A 24,149-nucleotide genomic window follows, 5' to 3' on the forward strand; every position below is an offset into this window, starting at 1 on the left:
TTAATGGACATCGGGGATTTCAGCTAAAATTGTAACTGTTACATAACATCCTCAACTGCTGATATTGTAGTTTATGCCTGGGAGACATCCATCAGCTCTGTCATTTGAATTTTTGTCTTTCTATGCATGTCATCTATCAGTTCTCCATTTTTAAATACATTTATACGTGGAATTTTGTCCTCAGACACAGATTCATGTGACCCATTCAACTGTGAAATATAATTAGTCAAAGCCTGCTCCTGAAAAGTATTTTCCTTTAAGTCCTGTTTTTTTGTATTCTCATTTCTCTTACAATTTAAGGCACACATGTACATTCAGTGATCTGATTCAGCATTTCATTACATCTCCAAGAGTTTCAATGTTATCCTTCTTAAATTTATTTGCCTCATCAGACAGAGTATCAGTTTGACTTTTGGTTTCCTTTACGTCTGTCTTGGATTCATTGATCTGAACTGCAGAAAAGGGGAAACAATTCAAGCTGAAGCCATGGAAAATAAATGAAAGGATAATTATAATTTTTTGACAATCTCAGCACTTTAATTCAAGAAATTATTTTGTTAGAAATTTGCTGTAAATTGAAGTTTTGATGCTAGGAGAAGTCCAAAGTCAGGGCTTCATCAAAATGATACTTTCTCCCAGAAGACTGTGGCATTCTGGGGCTAGCTCCCATTAATACTTTGTCCTTGGCTTTTCTGTCACATGGCAACAAACATGGCAGTCTCCAGGCTTCTCCCTTCTCTTCTGGGTTCCTTTGATGTTTACCTTCTCTTAATTCTTGATAAAACTAAAAGTTTCAATTTTACTCAATGACCACAAAGCAAGATCCTTTCTCCAATAGCCGATATGTTAAAAGTCTTAACACTACTACCTCTAGGAGAAAATTGAGACTTTTTTTCTTTTTTGAATGTATTTTTTTAATTGTGGAAATATATATATATGTATATATATAAAAATTTGCTATTTTAACTATTGTTAGTGTACAATTCAGTGATATTAATTGCTTTTACAATTTGCTATTTTAACTATTTTTAAGTGTACAATTCAGTGGTATTAATTACTTTTACAATGTTGTGCTATCATCACTTTCCATTATTAAAATTTTTCATCACCCAAAATAGAAACTCTGTACCCATTATGCAATAACTTCCTTTCCCCCCCATAACCTCTAATCTACTTTCTGTTTCTACAAATTTGCTTATTCTAGACATATCATATAAGTAGGATCATACAATATTTATGCTTTTGTGTCTGGCTTATTTGACTTAGTGTAGTGTTCTCAAAGTTCGTCCACATGGTAGCCTATATCAGAACTTCATTCCTTTGGGGGGCTGGATAATATTCCATTATGTGTATTTACCACATTTTGTTTTTCCCATTCATCTGCTCATGGACACTTGAGTGGTTTCCAGATTTTGGCTATTGTGAATAATGCTGCTATGAATGTTGGGATACTAGTTCACTTCTTTGGGATATATTTCTAAGATTGGAATGGTAATTCTATGTTTAACTTTTTGAGAACCTGCCAAACTGTTGTCCAAAGTGGCTGCACTATTTTACATTCCCACCAGGAAGGCCTAAGAGTTCCAAGTTGTCCACAGCCTGACCAACACAACTTGTTGTGTTCCGGTTTTTTTATTTTTTTAAATAATAGACACCCTAGTGGGTGTTAAGTGATGAATCAACAGGATTTGCTTGGTTATTGATTAGATGTGGAGGACAAGGAGGAAATTAAGAATGATTCCTGGTTTTCTGGCCTGTGGAATTGCAGTATGTGAAGGCTATTACTGAGATAGGGCATGTTGGAAAGGAGAACAGATTTGGAGACCGGGAGGAGAGGAAAGGATGATTTCAGCTTTAGATGATGATCTTGCTGAGCTGGCATGAAATTCACGTATAGGGATCCTGTAAGCAGTTGATATATGAACGTGGAGTTTAGTAGACCCAAATATAGAGAAATAAACTTGGACATGGAGGGGACTATCCTTTCTGGTCTCAACCGCCCTCAAAAAGTTTTTGTCAAGTTGTCGAATTTGGTATAACTGAAAATGTGAGTTATTTAGAGAAGAAAACATGAGTTTAACAATTTCACTTCATACCACTTCCAATTTATAAAATCAATAAGCAGGAAAAAAATGAGAGTTTTCATCTGTTGTCTGAATACAAACTGCAACATAATGTATTCTACTTATATCTGTTTGGTATGCTAGGCCTTTCTCTGTGCATTTTCTTTTAGGTGCTAGTCAAAAGTACCTCACTTTAAATCTGGTAAAGAGCAATTAAAATCATAGGAAAGGTATGTGCATAGCTTTTATCACAATATGCTATATTAATATTTTTGCTTACATTCATCTCCCCCATTTGCATATCTCCTTTATTAGTCATCTATTATGCATCTTTTGTCTGGTTCATAATAAGCACCCAATAAATAGAGGCCTGCTAAACAAATGAAAGAAAAGTTAGGGGAAAATAAGTAGCATGTGTTTCCTCATTAATATACAGTGCATTACTATGCTATATGTCATGTGCTGTTTTGAAAACTTTTTTTTCTGTTAAATAGGAAGGAAACCATGTGCCTTAAGTGTCACTTCCTCTGTGTATTCATTATTGTTTTTTGAGAACAGGTCTCATCTCTCCAACTACTTTATAGGATAAGCCTTATTCTCATTCATTTTTGTCTCCCTTACAGTGCCTACCACAAAAAGGCAAACAAAATATTTCTGTAATAAACTTCAACTTCTTCAAATTACACAGTATATCGTAATGAACCACAGTAATAAAACTGTTGAAGAAATTTAATTTTAAAATTTACCTTTAAGGTGAAATAAGACAAAGATTTGCCAAAGATGTCCTTATAGTGAGCACCTCTGTAAAAAAATGTCATTTGTACACACTTCAAGAACATAGTTATTATGTAAAGGGACGTATACTCATGTTAAATGTCAGCCTTTGGCCTAAAAGAGGCCGTGAACTTGCAGGTATACATAGTTTATTTTCTTGTTTCTCACCAGGATCTAAGTAGATTTCCTATTAGGACAAAGATGAAAAAATCAGCAATTAAGTGATTTATCCAAGATTTTGATAGGTCATATACACTGGTCATAAATTCATTCAAGGGTCCTACTTTGTCAACTTTTTTGTATAAATAGAAAATACTTAGGATTTCACTTCTTGGTTAGATGTCAAGTAAAGTTGAAAGTAAAAGAAAAGTAACATGTTAATAAAAGAGGTATAAATGGTGCTAACAAAACATTTCATATCTAAAGATTTTACAGTGGTGTTTTTCATGTTGGGGAAAATACCAAGACTTAAGTTATGGTTAAATCAAAATCTGAGAAAACCACCTTCTTGATAGGTGGCATTTCATTTTATGGTGTAGACAATTATTTAAATATCATACACTGTCACATATTCCCATATATGCAAATGTTGCATGCTTCTTCAGGATTTTCTAGGCAATTTGAGATTTACAAATTTAGAGCATAAAAAGGAACTGAGACCCAGATCAGTCAGTCAAATAAAAAATTGTTTTCCTCTCAAAATAGTCTCATTCTCTCCATTGGAAACTTTATAAAAATTTCTTTATATACTAGGCTCATCTAACACTATTATTTGGAAAAAATATGCAGTCAAGAATTGGATCAGGAACCAAGAGATCTCAATTCTCCATGTGTTCTGCTACCCACTCTGAAATGATTTTGGTAAAGTCACTGCTTCTCCTCAGTTATGTAAATTGAGCTGATTTAAGCTTTCATAGTTCCTGCTAGGCACACAAGCCATCTGCAAATATCTCCTCTACTTTACTGCCTACATTTCCATAATTCATTACCCTTTAAAAGTTTTTAAATACCTGTGAAGATGAACAACTGTATAGTCCCAGTTGCTCAACCAGTTTTGTGGAACAGGTAAGGTTGTCTGAACTCTTACTCCAATTTTCTTCCTTTTGGTCCATGTTCTTTCTGGTATATGGAGCACTGACACTCATCAGGCTGTACCTCACACTACTGTTAATTTTAGAAGCCAGCATTCTTTCTAACTTTGTCCCTTCGGTATTATCTTATTTAGATATTAGAATCCCCGCTTCAGATATTTAACAAAGCCTTGGCTTCTCCAGGTGTATTACTTACTCATCTAAGTTTACAGATTAATTTTCATTAAGAATGCCAAAGATCATCTAATCCTGTTACAAATGTAAAATTTCTTGAGAAAATTAGGAAAAATTATATCAGTATTTTAAAGATGCTCCAGAAAGGAAAAGTGCTCAGCATTTTTCTTGCTCTTATTTCAATAAAATCTAAATTTGCTTGCTTCTTGCCCAAGGTTTCACTTGCAGCATTTTAAACATTTTAAAGTCTGTTAGCCAAGTTTATACTAGTAACCCAAACACACCCACTCAACTTGTGTTACAGGTTGTATATATGTTAAAATATATGCGCTAAGCTCTGGTTCATACTGATATGCAGGAAGACAAATATGGACTCACACAACATTAAGGGGAAGCTTAAGGGGAAGCATTTCTGTGTTAAAAGAACCTCCCAGAAGAATGCCTAACCTTTTCCTTAGCCACATATAATGCATCAGGAGGCTCCATCCTTGAATGACACTACAATAGAATCTCAAAATAGTCAGGACTCTTGGTTAGTGATTAAGTGATGACATCCACAAGCCAAACTTGAGGTGTTTTAATTAGATAATTTACCACATAAATTCCTAGTTGGCCAGATTAATTTATTTGGTTATTCTAAATGGCCACATTCATCTGCAACATACCCATTTATTTCTCTCACATATGACAGTTAAAATTTTTAAAAAACAAACAAAACAGAGCAATTGCCATACAGAACACCATGCTTTCTTCCTCCGTTATACCTAGGGGGTAGACTTTCACATATGCCATATTTCTATCACGTTTTTCATTGCATTTTGCATTATGGAGTTCATATTAAAGAAACAAAGAAAAGAAAAGGTCTTTATTAAACACAATTCACAAATTTTACTATAAAAGTGTGCTTTATTGTAAGGAAAATTTAAATATAACCAACAATAAGGAAAATAATGTAACTGGCATTTACCGCCTTGGTCAGAGTTCTTTATTAAACAGGCATCTGTTTGCTGTTCATTGACTAGATAACAATCAGCTTATGCAACAAAATAGGTAACATGAAAAAGTGAATAAAGTTAAGAATACAGAATGATGAACCAGGAATTTTGGGTTCTTTGTGTTCTGTCTTGTTTAACAGACATGGCTTTTAAAAGAAAGTCTGAAGTGAAATAGAAAACAAATCATCACATAGAGAGCTCTCTCTCCTTTAAGAAGGTTTTGCAAAAATGTTAAACAGTACTCTAAAATGTGGATGAAGTTACACCTTTACATACTTTATGTAACTTCTTATATATACATTATCCAATTAACATATTCTAACTACATTTCATATGCAAGTGGAACTATAAACATTCTCTAATAAGACCATACTAGCCACATTACCCATATATATCTATTTTTTTTCAAACTTGTTTCCCAAAATGAAATTGTTCATTTAAAAGTAAACAACTCGTTAGAATTGATAATTGTTTCCTGTGGACCTAGAAAGCATGTAAGAGTATATTGCTTTGATTGAACAGAATTAAATTCATCTTCTATAACAGAATTATTTAATAAGCACACCAATTAGCAATGAAAATCTATGAAGTCTGAGTTATGTTCACTCTGCACTTATGAGTCTACATTAAAACAAATGTCAAAGGCTAATGGTATGTGTGTTATGAGCAGAAATTCCTTTTATCTTTATATAAGGTTTTGCTTATAAAAATTAATTTCTACCATCTTGGAGGAAATTTTTAAGGAAAAACAACAGAAAACAAACCTTCTCAGTGGCTGCTGATCAGTGGGACCCCAGGTTGGCAACAGGGATAAAATAGAAACCCATGGGAGCAGATGTCTGCAAAGGATTGTATTAAATAGGTCTAGTGAAGAATGAAGAAATAAGCTGTGGGCATGTTGATAAAGATCCCAAAACGATTTAAACAATTTTTGGTGTACCTTTTTTTTTTTTTTTTTCTAAGTATAAGATCATATGCTTTTAGAAGATAAAAAACAGATTTAATAAGTTTACATAGCATTTTTGAAACTTCATTTGTGACTGTTAAATTCAAAATTTTAAAGATAAAGAATACAGAGAATTACAAAATGAAAAAAGGAAGCAAAAATATATGCTTGACAAGGAAAAAAATGTTAGTGATCGCACATCTAAAAAAGACTCTTCCCTATTATAATGACTAAATTGCCCATTCTTAAAACCACTGGAATATGTAGATTACTGCCATTGTGCCAAAGAAGTCAAAATGTACTTTATTGCAAAAATATAAAAAGTTTTAAAATTGCATATGCTGTCTTATACCATTTCACCAAGAGGTCAAGGCCAGCACATAACTTATCAAGCCAGAAAATCTTAAAATAAAAATGATTAAAATTGTACTTACAATGAGTTGTAAAAAGAATATGATGCCATGCTGTGTAGCATGATTCATTGCCAAGTTCTCTCTTACATGGGTACAGTTGCTAACATGTTATCAATCTAAATAAGTCAAAATGAATATATCTTATATCACCTTTAATAACATCCTTTAATTATCCTCTTAAACACTGATACTTTCAATATATTATAATAATTTGAATAAACTTTTCAGTCAAATTTGTGGAGTGGAAAGTTATTTTATCAGTATGTTGATTTTTTTCATGATCCAGTCTTTAGAAAGTGATGTTAAAGCCTATAGACTATTAAATCACTACTGTGTTTACTGATACATTGTAAATGTAAAAAAAGGAAAAAAACCTGAAATCACAGAAAATGCTTGGCATCTACACAAACACATTCTCAGTGGCTAACCACTACTGTGTAATTTTGTCACTATAGATCTTCTTGTTCCATACTTTTGCTTCATGCAGTGGGTTCAATAATATCCATGTTTGTTCCAAACAGGGCAACTAACTGTTCTTCATAGGTGGCGATGTTCCTTTTCATAATTTCCATGCAAGGTCCCAAAAGCCTTTCAAATGCTTGCACATCCATGGCTAAGGGGAGAATGAAAGAAAGATGACATTATTTGCATATCTGCAGAATTATAAGTCATTTATGACCCCATTCTGCTAATATCAATAATGCAATGGTATTTTAAGGTAAATATAAAATACAAGAAAAAGCATAAAGATAAAAACATTCCATTCAAAAAGGAAGCAGCCATGGCCTTCTTGGGGGATGCACTCAGGCCCCTAGGTAACATAATGCGAAATGCTAGGTTGGTAGGAGGTTCCTGTCCAGGCTGAGAAAAGAATGAGGGATGTCATGGCAAGGCTTTGGAATTTTAAAAAATAAATTTGCTTTGACGTTTCCACTGTAGTCTTATGAACTCATCAAAAGCAAAGGAAATGTTTTCTATCTTGGTTTTAGTTCTCAGGATTTACAATGCTATGTAATGAAGGCCAAATGTTACCTTTTATTATTTTTACTCTTTTATACTGTCTAATCAATTCAAAATGGTGCCCAAAATAATGCTTTTTTTTTGTCCACTTTGATAAGGTACATGCTCTATGTTCTTTATTTGCCTGTCTCCTGCATTTCAAAACTTAATTTGTGATATACACATGGAAAAATCATACGCTCTCACCCAGAAATGCAAATTAAAATGCATCTTTTTTGTCTTTCAAACTTGCAATGGTAAAAATGACAATGTTTACAAGAATAGGATGAATGGGCATTTTTGCACTGCAAGTAGCAATGTAAATTGGTACAAATACACTTTTAAAGTAATCTGGCAAAATATAATAATGCCATTTAAAAAACCCTCTGAAAACGGTTTCTAAGCCCTAAATGTGAAAACTCTTCTATGCACAAAAATGTTGAGTGCAGCATTGTTTATAAAAACTTTGGAGCCCAAACCCTCAAAATATGTACCAATGGGGAATGATTAAATAAGTTATAATGTATATTTACCTAACAATGTTACTATTCACTATGGTAAAATGAGAAAAATGCCTAAGATATAATGAATGAAAAAGGCAGTTGATAAAATTGTTTAAAAACAGAAAAGTCAGGCAAATAAAAAAGTCAAGAAGGAATTATAATAGCTAGAGTAAACACTGAGTAGTGGTGGTGTGGGTGATTCTTAGTTTTTCCTAAGCTTTTCTTCATATGAATATATTCATTAAAAAAAATCAATAGAATTTCACTATTACTTTTACTCTTGCTGTCTAATAATACTCAGGGAAATAACCTGTTTCTAATTGTCTTCAATTCCATACATGGGTAATAATTAATATACTTATTTCAAAACCTTTTAAAAGTTAACTTTTCTAAGAAATTAATTCTGAGGATCCCTGCAATTCTGAAGAACATTGGAACTAAGTTGATTCTACTGAATTGTGGATAAAGAGCACAGAGAGTAATTACCATGGATTCAATTTCCTTACTTAAAGAAATGTCCTCTATATTACCACCTTCTGAATTATATTTTTATTATTAAAGTATTTCTCAGATTGTAAAATCCGTCATTAAGAATGTCTATAGATGTCTTCCAGCTGAAGATGGCCTTTCTGCCGAGCTATTATACATAAGAAAGCAATACATAGAAAAAACAAAATTTTACTATCCATTGACAAACCTGAACAGTTGCTTCTCAGTACTAGGACTAGGTAAGTATTCTTGTTGACATTCCAACTTACCCTACAATGCTTAATGTCTTTATCTAAATATTGTATTAGCCTTCTTTTTTGAGGGATCATAGTACATGTTTATTTGAAAGGTTAGATATAAAACTTGGCACTTGGAATTCTTTAACTCAAAGATTTCATGCATATACAAAAGAACAAAATATATATTTATTTGAAAATCTTTTTAAAAGGAAAAAATATGGCTTCCACAAATTGGTATTTTTTTTGAGATATATTCACATACCATACAATTCAAAGTGTACAATCAGTAACTTTTAGTATAATCACAAAGTTGTGAATTCATCACCACAATTTTTAGAACATTTTCATTACTCCAAAAAGAAACACCCCATGCCCCTTAGCAGTTACCTCTCAATCCCTCTATCCTTTCCCAGCCCTACATAACGACTAATCTAATTCCAACTCAATAGATGTATTTATATTTATGTTTTATATATAAATGGAATCATACACTATGTAGTACTTTGTGTCAGGTCTCTTTTACTTAGCATAATGTTTTTTTTTTTTTAATTTTTTTTTCTTAGAAAAGTTGTAGGTTTATATGAAAGTCAAGTAAAGAAAACATGACATTCCCATATACCCTTCTGTTGTTGACACTGCATTGGCATGGTACCTCTGTTACAATTGAAGAAGGAATATTAAAATATCACTGTTAACTTTAGTCTACAGTTTACATTAGGTGTATTTTTTCCCATATACCATCCTATATTAACACCTTGTAATAGTGATGTACATTTGCTGTAAATCATGAAAGAGTATTCTTGTATTTGTACTAGAAACCACAGTCATTGTCCACAACAGGTTCACTATGTTGTACAGTCCCATGTTTTATATTCTCACTGTCCTAGTGACATACATGACCCCAACTCCCCTTTCAACCACATCCACAAACACAATTTCAGCACCGTTAATTACACTTACAATAATGTGCTACCATCACCACTATCCATTCCAAACATACAGCTGGCCTAATTAGAAATAATGCACAAATTAAGCATCAGCTCCCCATTCTCTACTCCCATTCTATCTCCTGATAACCATATTCTAGTTTCTAATGCTATGAGTTTGCTTATTATAATTAATTCATATCAGTGAGATGACACGAAATTTGCCCCTCTGTGTCTGGCTAATTTCACTCAATGTTCTCAAGGTTCATCCATGCTGTCACATGCATCAGGACTTCATTCCTTCTTACAGCTGAATATTCCATCTTATGTAAATACCACATTTTGTTTATCCATTCCTTGCTTGATGGGCACTTGGGTTGCTTCCATCTTTTGGCAATTGTGAATAATGCTGCTATGAACATCAATGTGCAAATGTCTGTTCGAGTCCCTGCTTTCAGTTCTTCTGGGAAAATACCTAGTAGCAGGATTGCCAGATCATATGGCAAGTCTATCTTAGCTTCTCGAGGAACCACCAAACTGTCGTCCACAGTGGCTACACCATTTTATGTTCCCACCAGCAGTGAATGCGTGTTTCGGTTTCTCCACATCCTCTCCAAAACTTTCAGTTTTCCTTTTTTTTTTTAACAGTGACCATTCCAGTAGGAGTACAATGATACCTCATTGTGATTTTGATTTGCATTTCTCTAATTGCTAAAAATGTTGAGCATATTTTCATGTACTTTTTAGCCATTTGTGTTTCCTCATTTAGAAAAACAGTCAGTCTTTTGACCATTTTTTAATTGTTTTTTTTGGGGGGGGTGTTGTTGAGTTATAGGATTTCTTTATATATTCTGGATATTAAACCTTTATTGTATATGTGGTTTTGAAATATTTTCTCCCATTGAGAAGGCTGCCATCTCACTTTCTTGACAAATCCTTTGCAGCACAAAAGTTTTTAATTTTGAGGAGGTCCCTTTTATCTGTTTTTCCTTTTGTTGCTTGTGCTTTGGGTTAAAATCTTAGGAAATCACTGCCTACCACAAGATATTGAAGATACTTCCTTACATTACCTTCTAGGAGTTTTAAGGTCCTGACTCTTATATTTTGGTCTTTGATCCATTTTTAGTTAATTTTTGTATAAGGTGTGAGATGGAGGTCCTCTTTCATTCTATTTCATATGGATAGCCAGTTCTCCCAGCACCATTTGTTGAAGAGACTATTCTGTCCCAGTTGAGTGGACTTGGCAGTCTTGTCAAATATCAATTGGCCATATCAATTCCATTCCATTGGTCAATATATCTATCTTTATGCCAGTACCATGCTGTTTTGACTATAGCTTTGTAATATGCTTTAAAGTCAGGAAGTACGAGTCGTCCAACTTTGTTCTTCTTTTCCTAGCTGTTTTTGGCTATTCGGGACCCCTTACTCTTCCGCATAAATTTGATAATTTGCTTTTCCATTTCTGTAAAGTAGGCTGTTGGAATTTTGATTGTTGTATGGATGTTGGAATCCATACATCAATTTGGGTAGAATTAACATCTTAACAACATTTAGTCTTCCAATATATGAACACAGAATGATTTTTTTAGGTCTTCTTTAATTTCTTTTAGCAATGTTTTGTAGTTTTCTGAGTACAAGTCTTTTACATCTTTGGTTAAATTTATTCCTAGATATTTGATTCTTTTAGTTACTAGTGTAAGTGGCATTTTTCCCTTGATTTCCTCCTCAGATTGCTCATTACTAGTGTAAAGAAACCTACTGATTTTTGCTTGTTGATCCTGTAGCCCACCACTTTGCTGAACTTGTTTATTAGCTCTAGTATCTTTGTTGTAGATTTTTCAGGACTTTCTATATACAGGATTATGTCATCTGCAAATAGTAAAAGCTTTACTTCTTCCTTTCTAATTTGCATGCCTTTTATTTCTTGCTTAAGTGCTCTAGCTAGAACTTCTGGAAGTTTTGAATAACAGTGGTGACATTGAGCATCCTTGTCTTGTTCCAGATATTAGAGGGAAAGCTTTCAGTTTTTCACCATTGAGTATGATGTTAGCTGTGGGTTTTCATATATGCCCTTTATCATATTGAGGAAGTTTCCTTCTTTTTCTGTCTTTTGAAATGTTTTTATCAAGAAAGGAAGCTGGATTTTGTCAAATGCCTTTTCTTCGTCAATCAAGATGATCCATGTGGTTTTCCCCCTTCGATTTGTCTATCACAGTTGATTTTCTTGTGTTGACCTACTCTTGCATATCTGGTCATGGTGTATAAGTCTTTTAATGTACTTTTGGATTCGATTTTCAAGTATTTTGTTGAGGATTTTTGCATCTATATTTGTTAGAGAGATTGGTCTGTAATTTCTTTTCTTGAAGTATCTTCATCTATTTGGCTTTTTTATTAGGTTGATACTGGCTTTACAGAACAAGTTATGTCATGTTCCCTTGTCTTCGATTGTCTGGAAGCGTTTGAGCAGGATTGATGTTTATTCTTGGAATGAATGGTAGAATTCACCTGTGAAGCCATCTGGTCCTGAACTTTTCCTCTTTGGGAGGTTTTTGATGACTGATTCAATCTCTTTACTTGTAATTAGTCTTTTCAGGTCTTCTATTTCTTCTCTAGTCAGTGTAGGCTGTTCATAAGTTTCTAGGAATTTGTCCATTACATCTAGGTTGTCTGATTTGTTGGCATACAGTTGTTCATAGTATCCTCTTTTGATCCTTTTTATTTCTGTGGTGTCAGTTGTAATGTCCCCCTCTACTTTCTGATTTTATTTATTTGCATCTTCTCTCTTATTTCCTTTGCCAGACTGCCTAAGGGTTTGCCAATTTTATTGATCCTCTGAAAGAATCAATTTTTGGTGTTAATTCCCTCTTTTTTTTTTTTTTTTTTTTTGTTCTCAATTTAATTATTTGTGCTCTAATATTTGTTATTTCTTTCCTTCTGCTTGCTTTGGGATTAGTTTGCTATTCTTTTTCTATTTCCTCCAGGTAGGTAGTTAGGTCTTTGATTTTAGCTCTTAATTCTTTTTTTACATAAGCTTTTAGGACTATAAATTTCCTCTCAGAACTGTCTTTGAAATTTTGATATGTTGTGTTCTCGTTTTCATTCATCTTGAGATATTTACTGATTTCTGTTGCAATTTCGTCTTTGGCCCACTGTGTGTTGTTTAACCTCCATACATTTGAGAATTTTCCAGTTCTCTGCCTGTGACTGATTTCCTGCTTCATTTCCTTCTGGTCAAAAGAAGTGCTTTGTATAATTTGAATCTTTTTAAACTTATTGAGATTTTTTTGTGACCCAGCAGGTGATCTATCCTGGAAAATGATCCATGGACACTTCAAAATTATGTATATATTGTTGTTTTGGGGTGCAATGTTCTGAATATATGTTAGGTGTGGTTCATTTATCATATTATTCAAGTTCTCTGTTTCCTTATTGGTCCTCTTTCTTCATGTTCTATCTATTGATGATGGTGTTGTATTGAAGTCTCCAACTATTATTGTTCAGGTGTCTATTTCGCCCTTCAGTTTTGCCAGTGTTTGCCTCATGTATTTTGGGATACCCTGGTTAGGTGCATATATACCTAGGATTATTACTTCTTTTTCATGGATTGTCCCTTTTATTAATACATAGTGTCCTTCTTTGTGTCTTATAGCAGGTTTGCATTTACAGTCTATTTTGTGTGATATTAGGTCTCACTCTCTCTCTTTTTTTTTTTCTTACTATTTGCGTGAAATATCTTTTTCCAACCTTTTACTTTTAACCTATTTGTGTCCTTGTGTCTGAGGTGAGTCTCTTTAGATGGCATAGAGATGCATAATAATTTTTATCCATTCCGTCAATCTGAGTCTTCACTGAAGAGTTTAATCCATAAACATTCAATGTTATTACTATAAAGGCAGTACTTACTTCAACCATTTTATCTTTTTTTAATATATATATCATTTCTTATTTTTGCTCTTTTTATCCTTTTAGTTACCCTTACTGATCATCTTCATTTCTGCACTTTCCTTCAAGCCTCTTTATCCTTTCTTTTCTTTTCAGCCTGCAAAACTCCCTTTAGTATTTCTTGTAGGGCAAGTCTCATTAAGGAATTCTCTCAGCTTATGTTTATCTGTGAATATTTTAAACTCTCCCTCATTTTTTTTATCTTCATTTTATTGAGATATATTCACATACCACGCAGTCATACAAAACAAATCGTACTTTCGATTGTTTACAGTACCATTACATAGTTGTACATTCATCACCTAAATCAATCCTTGACACCTTCATTAGCACACACACAAAAATAACAATAATAATAATTAGAGTGAAAAAGAACAATTGAAGTAAAAAAGAACACTGGGTACCTTTGTCTGTTTGTTTCCTTCCCCTATTTTTCTACTCATCCATCCATAAACTACACAAAGTGGAGTGTGGTCCTTATGGCTTTCCCAATCCCATTGTCACCCCTCATAAGCTACATTTTTATACAACTGTCTTCGAGATTCATGGGTTCTGGGTTGTAGTTTGATAGTTTCAGGTATCCACCACCAGCTACCCCAATTCTTTGGAACCTAAAAAGGGTTGTCTAAAGTGTGCATAAGAGTGCCCACCAGAGTGACCTCTCGGCTCCTTTTGGAATCTCTCTGCCACAGAAGCTTATTTCATTTCCTTTCACATCCCCCTTTTGGTCAAGAAGATGTTCTCCGTCCCACGATGCCGGGTCTACATTCCTCCCCGGGAGTCATATTCCACGTTGCCAGGGAGATTCACTCCCCTGGGTGTCTGATCCCACGTAGGGGGGAGGGCAGTGATTTCACCTTTCAAGTTGGCTTAGCCAGAGAGAGAGGGCCACATCTGAGCAACAAAGAGGCATTCGGGAGGAGGCTCTTAGGCACAACCATAGGGAGGCCTAGCCTCTCCTTTGCAGCAACCGTCTTCCTAAGGGTAAAACTTATGGTAGAGGGCTCAACCCATCAAACCACCAGTCCCCTATGTCTGTGGTCATGTTAGCAACCATCGAGGTGGGGTAGGCGAATACCCCTGCATTCTCCACAGGCTCCTCAAGGGGGCACTACATCTTTTTTTTTTTCCTTGTTTTTCTTTTTTTTTTTTTAACTTTCCCTTCTTTTTTAAATCAACTGTATGAAAAAAAAGTTAAAAAGAAAACAAACATACAATAAAAGAACATTTCAAAGAGACCATAACAAGGGAGTAAGAAAAAGACAACTAACCTAAGATAACTGCTTAACTTCCAACATGTTCCTACTTTACCCCAAGAAAGTTACCTAATATAGCAACATTTCTGTGAACTTGTTCCTACTATATCCATCAGAAATTAACAGACCATAGTCATTCCTGGGCATCCCCAGAACGTTAAATAGCTTATCTGTTCTTCTTGGATTATTGTTCCCCCTTCCTTAATTGCTCTCTATTGCTAGTTCCCCTACATTCTGCATTATAAACCATTTGTTTTACATTTTTCAAAGTTCACATTAGTGGTAGCATATAATATTTCTCTTTTTGTGCCTGGCTTATTTTGCTCAGCATTATGTCTTCAAGGTTCATCCATGTTGTCATATGTTTCACGAGATCGTTCCTTCTTACTGCCGCGTAGTATTCCATCGTGTGTATATGCCACATTTTATTTATCCACTCATTTGTTGAAGGACATTTGGGTTGTTTCCATCTCTTGGCAATTGTGAATAATGCTGCTATGAATATTGGCGTGCAGATATCTGTTCGTGTCACTGCTTTCCGACCTTCCGGGTATATACCGAGAAGTGCAATTGCTGGATCGAATGGTAACTCTATATCTAGTTTTCTAAGGAAGTGCCAGACTGACTTCCAGAGTGGCTGAACCATTATACAGTCCCACCAACAATGAATAAGAGTTCCCATTTCTCCACATCCCCTCCAGCATTTGTAGTTTCCTGTTTGTTTAATGGCAGCCATTCTAACCAGTGTTAGATGGTATCTCATTGTGGTCTTAACTTGCATCTCCCTTATAGCTAGTGAAGCTGAACATTTTTTCATGTGTTTCTTGGCCATTTGTATTTCCTCTTCAGAGAACTGTCTTTTCATATCTTTTGCCCATTTTATAATTGGGCTGTCTGTACTATTGTCATTCAGTTGCAGGATTTCTTTATATATGCAAGATATCAGTCTTTTGTCAGATACACGGTTTCCAAAAATGTTTTCCCATTGAGTTGGCTGCCTCTTTACCTTTTTGAGAAATTCCTTTGAGGTGCAGAAACTTCTAAGCTTGAGGAGTTCCCATTTATCTATTTTCTCTTTTGTTGCTTGTGCTTTGGGTGTAAAGTCTAGGAAGTGGCCGCCTAATACAAGGTCTTGAAGATGTTTTCCTACATTATCTTCTAGGAGTTTTATGGTACTTTCTTTTATATTGAGATCTTTGGTCCATTTTGAGTTAATTTTTGTGTAGGGGGTGAGGTAGGGGTCCTCTTTCATTCTTTTGGATATGGATATCCAACTCTCCCAGCCCCATTTGTTGAAAAGACCATTATGACTCAGTTCAGTGACTTTGGGGGCCTTATCAAAGATCAGTCGGCCATAGATCTGAGGGTCTATCTCTGAATTCTCAATTCGATTCCATTGGTCTATATGTCTATCTTTGTGCCAGTACCATGCTGTTTTGGCAACTGTGGCTTTATAATAAGCTTCAAAGTCAGGGAGTGTAAGTCCTCCCACTTCGTTTTTCTTTTTTAGAGTGTCTTTAGCAATTCGAGGCATCTTCCCTTTCCAAATAAATTTGATAACTAGCTTTTCCAAGTCTGCAAAGTAGGTTGTTGGAATTTTGATTGGGATTGCATTGAATCTGTAGATGAGTTTGGGTAGAATTGACATCTTAATGACATTTAGCCTTCCTATCCATGAACATGGAATATTTTTCCATCTTTTAAGGTCCCCTTCTATTTCTTTTAGTAGAGTTATGTAGTTTTCTTTGTATAGGTCTTTTACATCTTTGGTTAAGTTTATTCCTAGGTACTTGATTTTTTTAGTTGCTATTGAAAATGGTATCTTTTTCTTGAGTGTCTCTTCAGTTTGTTCATTTCTAGCATATAGAAACATTACTGACTTATGTGCATTAATCTTGTATCCCGCTACTTTGCTAAATTTGTTTATTAGCTCTAGTAGCTGTATCGTCGATTTCTCAGGGTTTTCTAGATATAAGATCATATCATCTGCAAACAATGACAGTTTTACTTCTTTTCCAATTTGGATGCCTTTTATTTCTTTGTCTTGCCGGATTGCCCTGGCTAGCACTTCCAGCACAATGTTGAATAACAGTGGTGACAGAGGGCATCCTTGTCTTGTTCGTGATCTTAGAGGGAAGGCTTTCAGTCTCTCACCATTGAGTACTATGCTGGCTGTGGGTTTTTCATATATGCTCTTTATCATGTTGAGGAAGTTTCCTTCAATTCCTACCTTTTGAAGTGTTTTTATCAAAAAGGGATGTTGGATTTTGTCAAATGCTTTTTCAGCATCTATTGAGATGATCAATTGATTTTTCCCTTTTGACTTGTTAATGTGTTGTAATACATTGATTGATTTTCTTATGTTGAACCATCCTTGCATGCCTGGAATGAACCCCACTTGGTCATACTGTATGATTTTTTTAATGTGTCTTTGGATTCGATTTGCAAGTATTTTGTTGAGGATTTTTGCATCTATATTCATTAGGGAGATTGGCCGGTAGTTTTCCTTTTTTGTAGCATCTTTGCCTGGTTTTGGTATTAGATTGATGTTAGCTTCATAAAATGAGTTAGGTAGTGTTCCATTTTCTTCAATGTTTTGAAAGAGTTTGAGTAAGATTGGTGTCAGTTCTTTCTGGAAAGTTTGGTAGAATTCCCCTGTGAAGCCATCTGGCCCTGGGCATTTATTTGTGGGAAGATTTTTGATGACTGATTGGATCTCTTTGCTTGTGATGGGTTGGTTGAGGTCTTCTATTTCTTCTCTGGTCAGTCTAGGTTGTTCATATGTTTCCAGGAAATTGTCCATTTCTTCTACATTATCCAGTTTGTTGCCATACACTTGTTCATAATATCCTCTTATAATTTTTTTAATTTCTTCAGGATCTGCAATTATGTCATCTTTTTCATTCATTATTTTGTTTCTATGGGTCTTCTCTCTTTTTGATTTTGTCAGTCTAGCTAGGGGCTTGTCAATCTTGTTGATCTTCTCAAAGAACCAACTTTTGGTGATATTTATCCTCTCTATTGTTTTTTTGTTCTCTATGTCATTTATTTCTGCTTTAATCTTTGTTATTTCTTTTCTTCTACTTGGTTTAGGATTGCTTTGCTGTTCATTTTCTAGCTTCTTCAGTTGATCCATTAGTTCTTTGATTTTGGCTCTTTCTTCCTTTTTAATATATGCGTTTAGTGCTATAAATTTCCCCCTTAGCACTGCTTTTGCTGCATCCCATAGGTTTTGGTATGTTGTGTTCTCATTTTCATTTGTCTCTATATATTTAGCAATTTCTCTTGCTATTTCTTCTTTAACCCACTGATTGTTTAGGAGTGTGTTGTTTAACCTCCAGGTATTTGTGAATTTTCTAAGTCTCTGATGGTTATTGACTTCTAATTGTATTCCATTGTGGTCAGAGAATGTGCTTTGAATAATTTCAATCTTTTTAAATTTATTGAGGCTTGTTTTATGTCCCAGCATATGATCTATTCTGGAGAAAGTTCCATAAGCACTAGAAAAGTATGTGTATCCTGGTGATTTGGGATGTAATGTCCTGTATATGTCTGTTAAATCTAATTCATTTATCAGATTGTTTACGTTTTCAATTTCCTTATTGGTCTTCTGTCTGGTTGATCTATCTATAGGAGAGAGTGATGTGTTGAAGTCTCCCACAATTATTGTGGAAACATCAATTCCTTCCTTTAGTTTTGCCAGTGTTTCTCTCATGTATTTTGTGGCACCTTGATTGGGTGCATAGACATTTACGATTGTTATTTCTTCTTGTTGAATTGCCCCTTTAATTAGTATGTAGTGGCCTTCTTTGTCTCTCAAAACATCCCTGCATTTAAAGTCTATTTTATCTGAGATTAATATTGCTACACCTGCTTTCTTTTGGCTGTAGCTTGCATGAAATATTTTTTCCCATCCTTTCACTTTCAGTTTCTTTGTGTCCCTGTGTCTAAGATGAGTCTCTTGTATGCAACATATTGATGGTTCATTTTTTTTGATTCATTCTGCGAATCTATATCTTTTAATTGGGGAGTTTAATCCATTTACATTCAACGTTATAACCGTGAAGGCATTTCTTGAATCAGCCATCTTATCCTTTGGTTTATGTTTGTCATATTTTTCCCCTCTGTCTATTAATATCCTTTATTGTACCCATACCGAATCTCTTTAGTACTGAACCTTTCTCCAAGTCTCTCTGTCCTTTCTTTGTTTCTCTGTCATTAGGGCTCCCTTTAGTATCTCCAGTAGGGCAGGTCTCTTGTTAGCAAATTCTCTCAGCATTTGTTTGTCTGTGAAAAGTTTATGCTCTCCCTCAAATTTGAAGGAGAGCTTTGCTGGATAAAGTATTCTTGGGTGGAAATTTTTCTCACTCAGAATTTTAAATATATCGTGCCACTGCCTTCTCGCCTCCATGGTGGCTGCTGAGTAGTCACTACTTAGTCTTATGCTGTTTCCTTTGTATGTGGTGAATTGCTTTTCTCTTGCTGCTTTCAGAACTTGCTCCTTCTCTTCTGTGTTTGACAGTGTGATCAGTATATGTCTCGGAGTGGGTTTATTTGGATTTATTCTATTTGGAGTTCGCTGAGCATTTATGATTTGTGTATTTATGTTATTTAGAAGATTTGGGAAGTTTTCCCCAACAATTTCTTTGAATACTCTTCCTAGACCTTTACCCTTTTCGTCCCCTTCTAGGACACCAATGAGTCTTATATTTGGACGTTTCATATTATCTATCATATCCCTGAGGTCCATTTCAATTTTTTCAATTTTTTTCCCCATTCTTTCTTTTATGCTTTCATTTTCCATTCTGTCATCTTCCAGGTCACTGATTCGTTGTTCAACTTCCTCTAGTCTTGTACTATGAGTGTCCAGAATCTTTTTAATTTGGTCAACAGTTTCTTTAATTTCCATAAGATCATCCATTTTTTTATTTAGTCTTGCAATGTCTTCTTTATGCTCTTCTAGGGTCTTCTTGATTTCCTTTGTCTCCTGTACTATGGTCTCACTGTTGGTCTTTAGTTCTTTGAGTAGCTGCTCTAGGTGCTGTGTCTCTTCTGATCTTTTGATTTGGGTGCTTGGGCTTGGGTTATCCATATCGTCTGGTTTTTTCATATGCTTTATAATTTTCTGTTGTTTTTGGCCTCGTGGCATTTGCTGAACTTGATAGGGTTCTTTTAGGATTTGTAGACCAATTGAAGTCCTTATCTCTAATTTATCAGATCTACAGCTTCGTGGAGTACAGTTTCTCTAACTAACCAGCAGGTGGCGTCCACGAGCCACCTGTTCTCCACAAGCCAGTTCTCCCCTGCTTAGCCTTTTTGGTGATTGGGGGAGTGAGTCTTGTGGGGTCCAATTGGTGTACCAAGCTTGCGTGTGTAGTTGGTGTTGCCTGCCCTGAATATGGGGCGTGTTTCTGGGCAGTCAGGGAGGGGGGGGTGGCCCTAACAATCAAATCTCCCTGGTGATCCTAGAGTTTTAAAGCTGCTGCAATAGTCTAATCCTTCAGTTCAGTCCTGCCACAGTTTGTCTCTGCCACTGACCCACAAGTCCTTGGTATTGGCGTATGGCTCCTGAGACTTGCAAGTGGGACCCTCTTCCAGGCTGTGCACCCCGGTTCCTCTGTTGAGGGATGACTGTGCTATGTCACAGGTGAGTGCCGTCCCCCCAGAGCAGTTCTGGGCTGCTGGGCTGTGTAGGGAGGCTCCCAGTCTGCTGAAATGATGGCTGAATGGGGTTTTGTTAATTCACACTGCTCCACCTTCCCAACTCTGGGACAATCAGCTGAGGTTGCAGGGAAGGCTAATGTCCACGCCCAGTTTTGTGGTGTGTGCCTGTTATTTGAAGCACTTCCGTCACACTGGGTTGTCTGGGGCAGCTCTGGGCTATGTGGCTGGTGATGGGCAGGAGTGTTTCCTGTCCACCAGGATGATGGCTGTGAGCGGACACCCCCCTTTTCTTGGGAAGTTGTGGTGTTTAGTGAATTTTCTCAGCCACTGGATTATTGCCTTTTGTCTCAGAGCTCTCTTAGTTCTGCTCTTGACTTGACCTGCCCAAATTGCAAGTCTTTGAAGCTTTCTGTATTGGGCTTCTTAGAGTACTTGTTTTAGAAAAAGAAAAAAGTATTAAAAAAAAAAAAAAGGGCCCTCCTCAGAGATCTAATGGGTTATTGAAGTGCTAAGAGACAAAGCAACCAGGGCCATTAAGGAAAGGTCCACAGGGCAGAGAGATCTGCTTTTCTTCGGGATTTGCATATGCGCCTCAGGGCCTGAGTTCTGCCCTTCCCCTTTCTATGTTCAACAGTACTCCAAAAATCCTCCGCTTTTATTTTGGAGTTTTTCGTGTTGTTTTTTTCCTATGCCTGTCTCCTCTCTGCTGGGCTGGCTGCTCTCAGATTCTCTGGTGTCTGGTCTCAGTCTATCTATGGTTGGAGTTTGGATCAGTAGAATGAGTTTCCAATAAGGGCTGCCACTGCAGTTCTCCCTTCTCCTTCCCGGAGCTGACAGCCCCTCCTCCCATGGGACTGAGCCTGGCAGGGAGGGGCGTGGGTCCCCTGGCCGCAAAAACTTACAGAGTTCGCTGATCTCGGCAGTTCCACGTTTTCATGAGTGTTGTATGAAGTATGCCCAAAGTCAGATTGCTCTGTGGTGTCCAGGCCATGCAGTTCCTGGCTTTCTACGTACTTTCCTGGAGGAGTAACTAAAACATACAGCTCACCAGTCCGCCATCTTGCCCCGCCTCCCTCCCTCATTTTTGAAGGACAATTTTTCCAGATAAAGAATTCTTTGCTGGCAGTTTTTGTGTCTCAGTACCTTAAATATATCATACCACTGCCTTCTCACCTCCATGGTTTCCCTTGTGTGTCAAATCACTTTTCTTGACACTATCAGGATTCTCTTATCTCTGGAATTTGATATTCTGATTAGTATGTACATCAGAGTAGATCTATTAGGTTTTATTCTGTTTGGAGTTTCTTGTGCTTCTTGGACATATATATTTATGCCTTTCATAAGAGTTGGGAAATTTTCGGCCATTATTTCTTCAAATATTCTTTCTGCCCCTTTTCCCTTCTTTTCTCGTTCTGAACATCCATGACATGTATGTTTGTGTGCTTTGTGCTGTCATTTAGTTCCCTGAGACCTGCTCAGTTTTTCCATTCTTTTCTCTGTTCGTTTGTACAATTTCGATTGTCCTATCTTCTAGTTTGCTGATTCTTTCTTATGCCTATTCAAATCTGCTGTTGTATGCCTCTAGCATATTTTTAATCTTTTCTATTGTGCCTTTCATTCTCATGAGTTCTGTTATATTTCTTTTCATACTTTCAAATTCTTCTTTATGCTCATACAGTATCTTCTTAATATCCTTTATCTTTTTAGCCATATTTCCCTTCATCTCCTTGAATTGATTTAGGAGATATGTCTGAACATCTTTGAATAGTTGTTTCAAATTCTGTGTCTCCTCCAAATTTTTAATTTGTTCCTTTGACTGGGCTATGCCTTCCTAATTCTTAGTATGGCTTGTCATTTTTTGCTGAAGTCTAGGCATCTGATTTTCTTGATGAGTTTACTCTGAAGGTCAGTTTCTCTCTTTTGCTTAGGGTTTTACTTTGATTGGCTTTGTGTTAAGGCTCTTTTTGATACTTGGTTCACTTATTCTAAACCTTTAGAATAGCCTGTGTTTAACTGATCAGATTTATTCAGCTCTTCTTCAGCTTATTCTTGCCCTGGGTATGCAGTACATTTTTTAAAGATTACACTATTTGTCCAATTGTTTCACCCCCAGGAGAAAGCTTCCTTTCCCTGCTCCTTCTTTGGGAACCATGATCTGTTCTCTTTTTGTTTTGCCTATATAATTTTTTTTTTTACTCTCCTTTCATTGCCTCTAGCTGCTTTTACCTGGAGGGCAGATTCTGGGAGGAGGGTCACTCCAGAGAGGACTTTCCCCCAAGTCAGTATTTTCCAGCCAAAGCAGGGCCAGTGACCCACAAATGGGGCATAGACCATTTCCAAAAAGCGCTGGGTAAAGGGTCAGAAACACGCCAAAATCCTTTTTGATGGTTCCCCAAAGTTGCATTTTCCTGGCCTGCTGAGCAGATGGTGCTCTTCAGGAAACTGTTCCCCACAACCCTAGGGAGGCCCTGTGTCTTTAAATCTGCACCTCCTTCACCCCTGTCAGGGGTGAGGTGAAACAATGGCTGTGGCAGTCCCTGCCCAGGGCAGGCTAAAACCATTCAGAGCCAAGACTCAGCAATCTAAATCTGCTGATCAAAAGCCATGACCAGTACTCAGCTGTGCTCCCCTGTTCTTGGGAAAGAAGGCTTCAACATCCCTCTCCATCCACAGCAGCCAGTCAGGGACCAAATCTGAGGCGGCTCACCCGAAGAGTGGGAGACGGGCACTCGCAGCCACCACAGAGCAAATTACTCTGTTTTTACTGGTTTCTCAATCTCTTCTTCCCACTCTTCCCTGGCCTCCAGAGCCCCAGAATGGTTGTTGCAGACACTTTCTAGTTTCTTCCTGCCCACTATCAGTTTTTGGAGGAAGACTGAGTCCTGCAGCTCCCTACTCTGCCATCTTCTACAGAAACTCCCAAATTGATTTTACAATGCAATGAATCCTGACCTTGTTAGCGTATTTTGTGGGGACCATAAAACTTGTGAACCCAATAAAATCAGTCATACAACATGAAAAAATAAAATGCAAACATAACAATTTTGATGGAGAAGTATGCCAACTGTTGCAATTCCTACCTAAACATTTGACAGTCCCAATGGCATGTGCAGAAGCTGCTCGAGGTTTATTTGTTACCAGGGCAAGTTCTCCAAAATACTGTCCCCGAGAACACCGAGCGATTTCCACTGCACCATTCTCTTCCACTTCTGCTTTTCCCTGACAAAATAATTAAAAACATTACTTTTATTCAGCATATAAAAAATTAAAATAACCTTAGCCTAGACATAAAGAAAATCTAATATGTTTCTTGCTAACCTTATGTGGACTTTTAAAACTTAAGAATGCTTACCTTCCTTTTCATGGTAATTTTCACTTCTCCAGATTCTACAATGAAAAAAGAATCAGCCAAATCCCCCTATCAGAATGAAACAACAAAAACAAAAGGTGAAATGCAAATATATTTGACAGCCATCCTGTTGTTTATCATACCACTGAAATCAGTCCAATCTCAATGTACAGATGATTTGCCTCAAAGGTGAAACCTCTAAACCTCTTCTGGATATTTTTGCTTTCCATCTAGTCATTTGGACCACAAAGAGATGTTCATAACATCATCATTGCTATGTTTTAATCACTAACCTAGGAAAGGAAGCTTATCTAATTATCAATTCC

The 24,149-nt window shown here is 36.1% G+C and overlaps 1 protein-coding gene across 1 annotated transcript in view; it reads right to left on the minus strand.

Moving 5' to 3' along the window:
* Positions 1–4,988: 4,988 nt before the first annotated feature.
* Positions 4,989–24,149, minus strand: part of PRKAR2B (protein kinase cAMP-dependent type II regulatory subunit beta) — a 171,586-nt gene continuing 152,425 nt past the window's right edge. The window contains exons 9-11 of the mRNA XM_037836396.1: positions 23,827–23,892; positions 23,555–23,693; positions 4,989–7,069 (exon numbers count right to left, since the gene is read on the minus strand). Coding sequence (XP_037692324.1) covers positions 6,936–7,069; positions 23,555–23,693; positions 23,827–23,892 — 339 coding nt within the window. The 3' untranslated portion in view covers positions 4,989–6,935. The remainder of the gene's footprint in view (positions 7,070–23,554; positions 23,694–23,826; positions 23,893–24,149) is intronic.

Source organism: Choloepus didactylus, chromosome 5 (assembly GCF_015220235.1).
Source record: "Choloepus didactylus isolate mChoDid1 chromosome 5, mChoDid1.pri, whole genome shotgun sequence".
Classification (NCBI taxonomy): domain Eukaryota; kingdom Metazoa; phylum Chordata; class Mammalia; order Pilosa; family Megalonychidae; genus Choloepus; species Choloepus didactylus.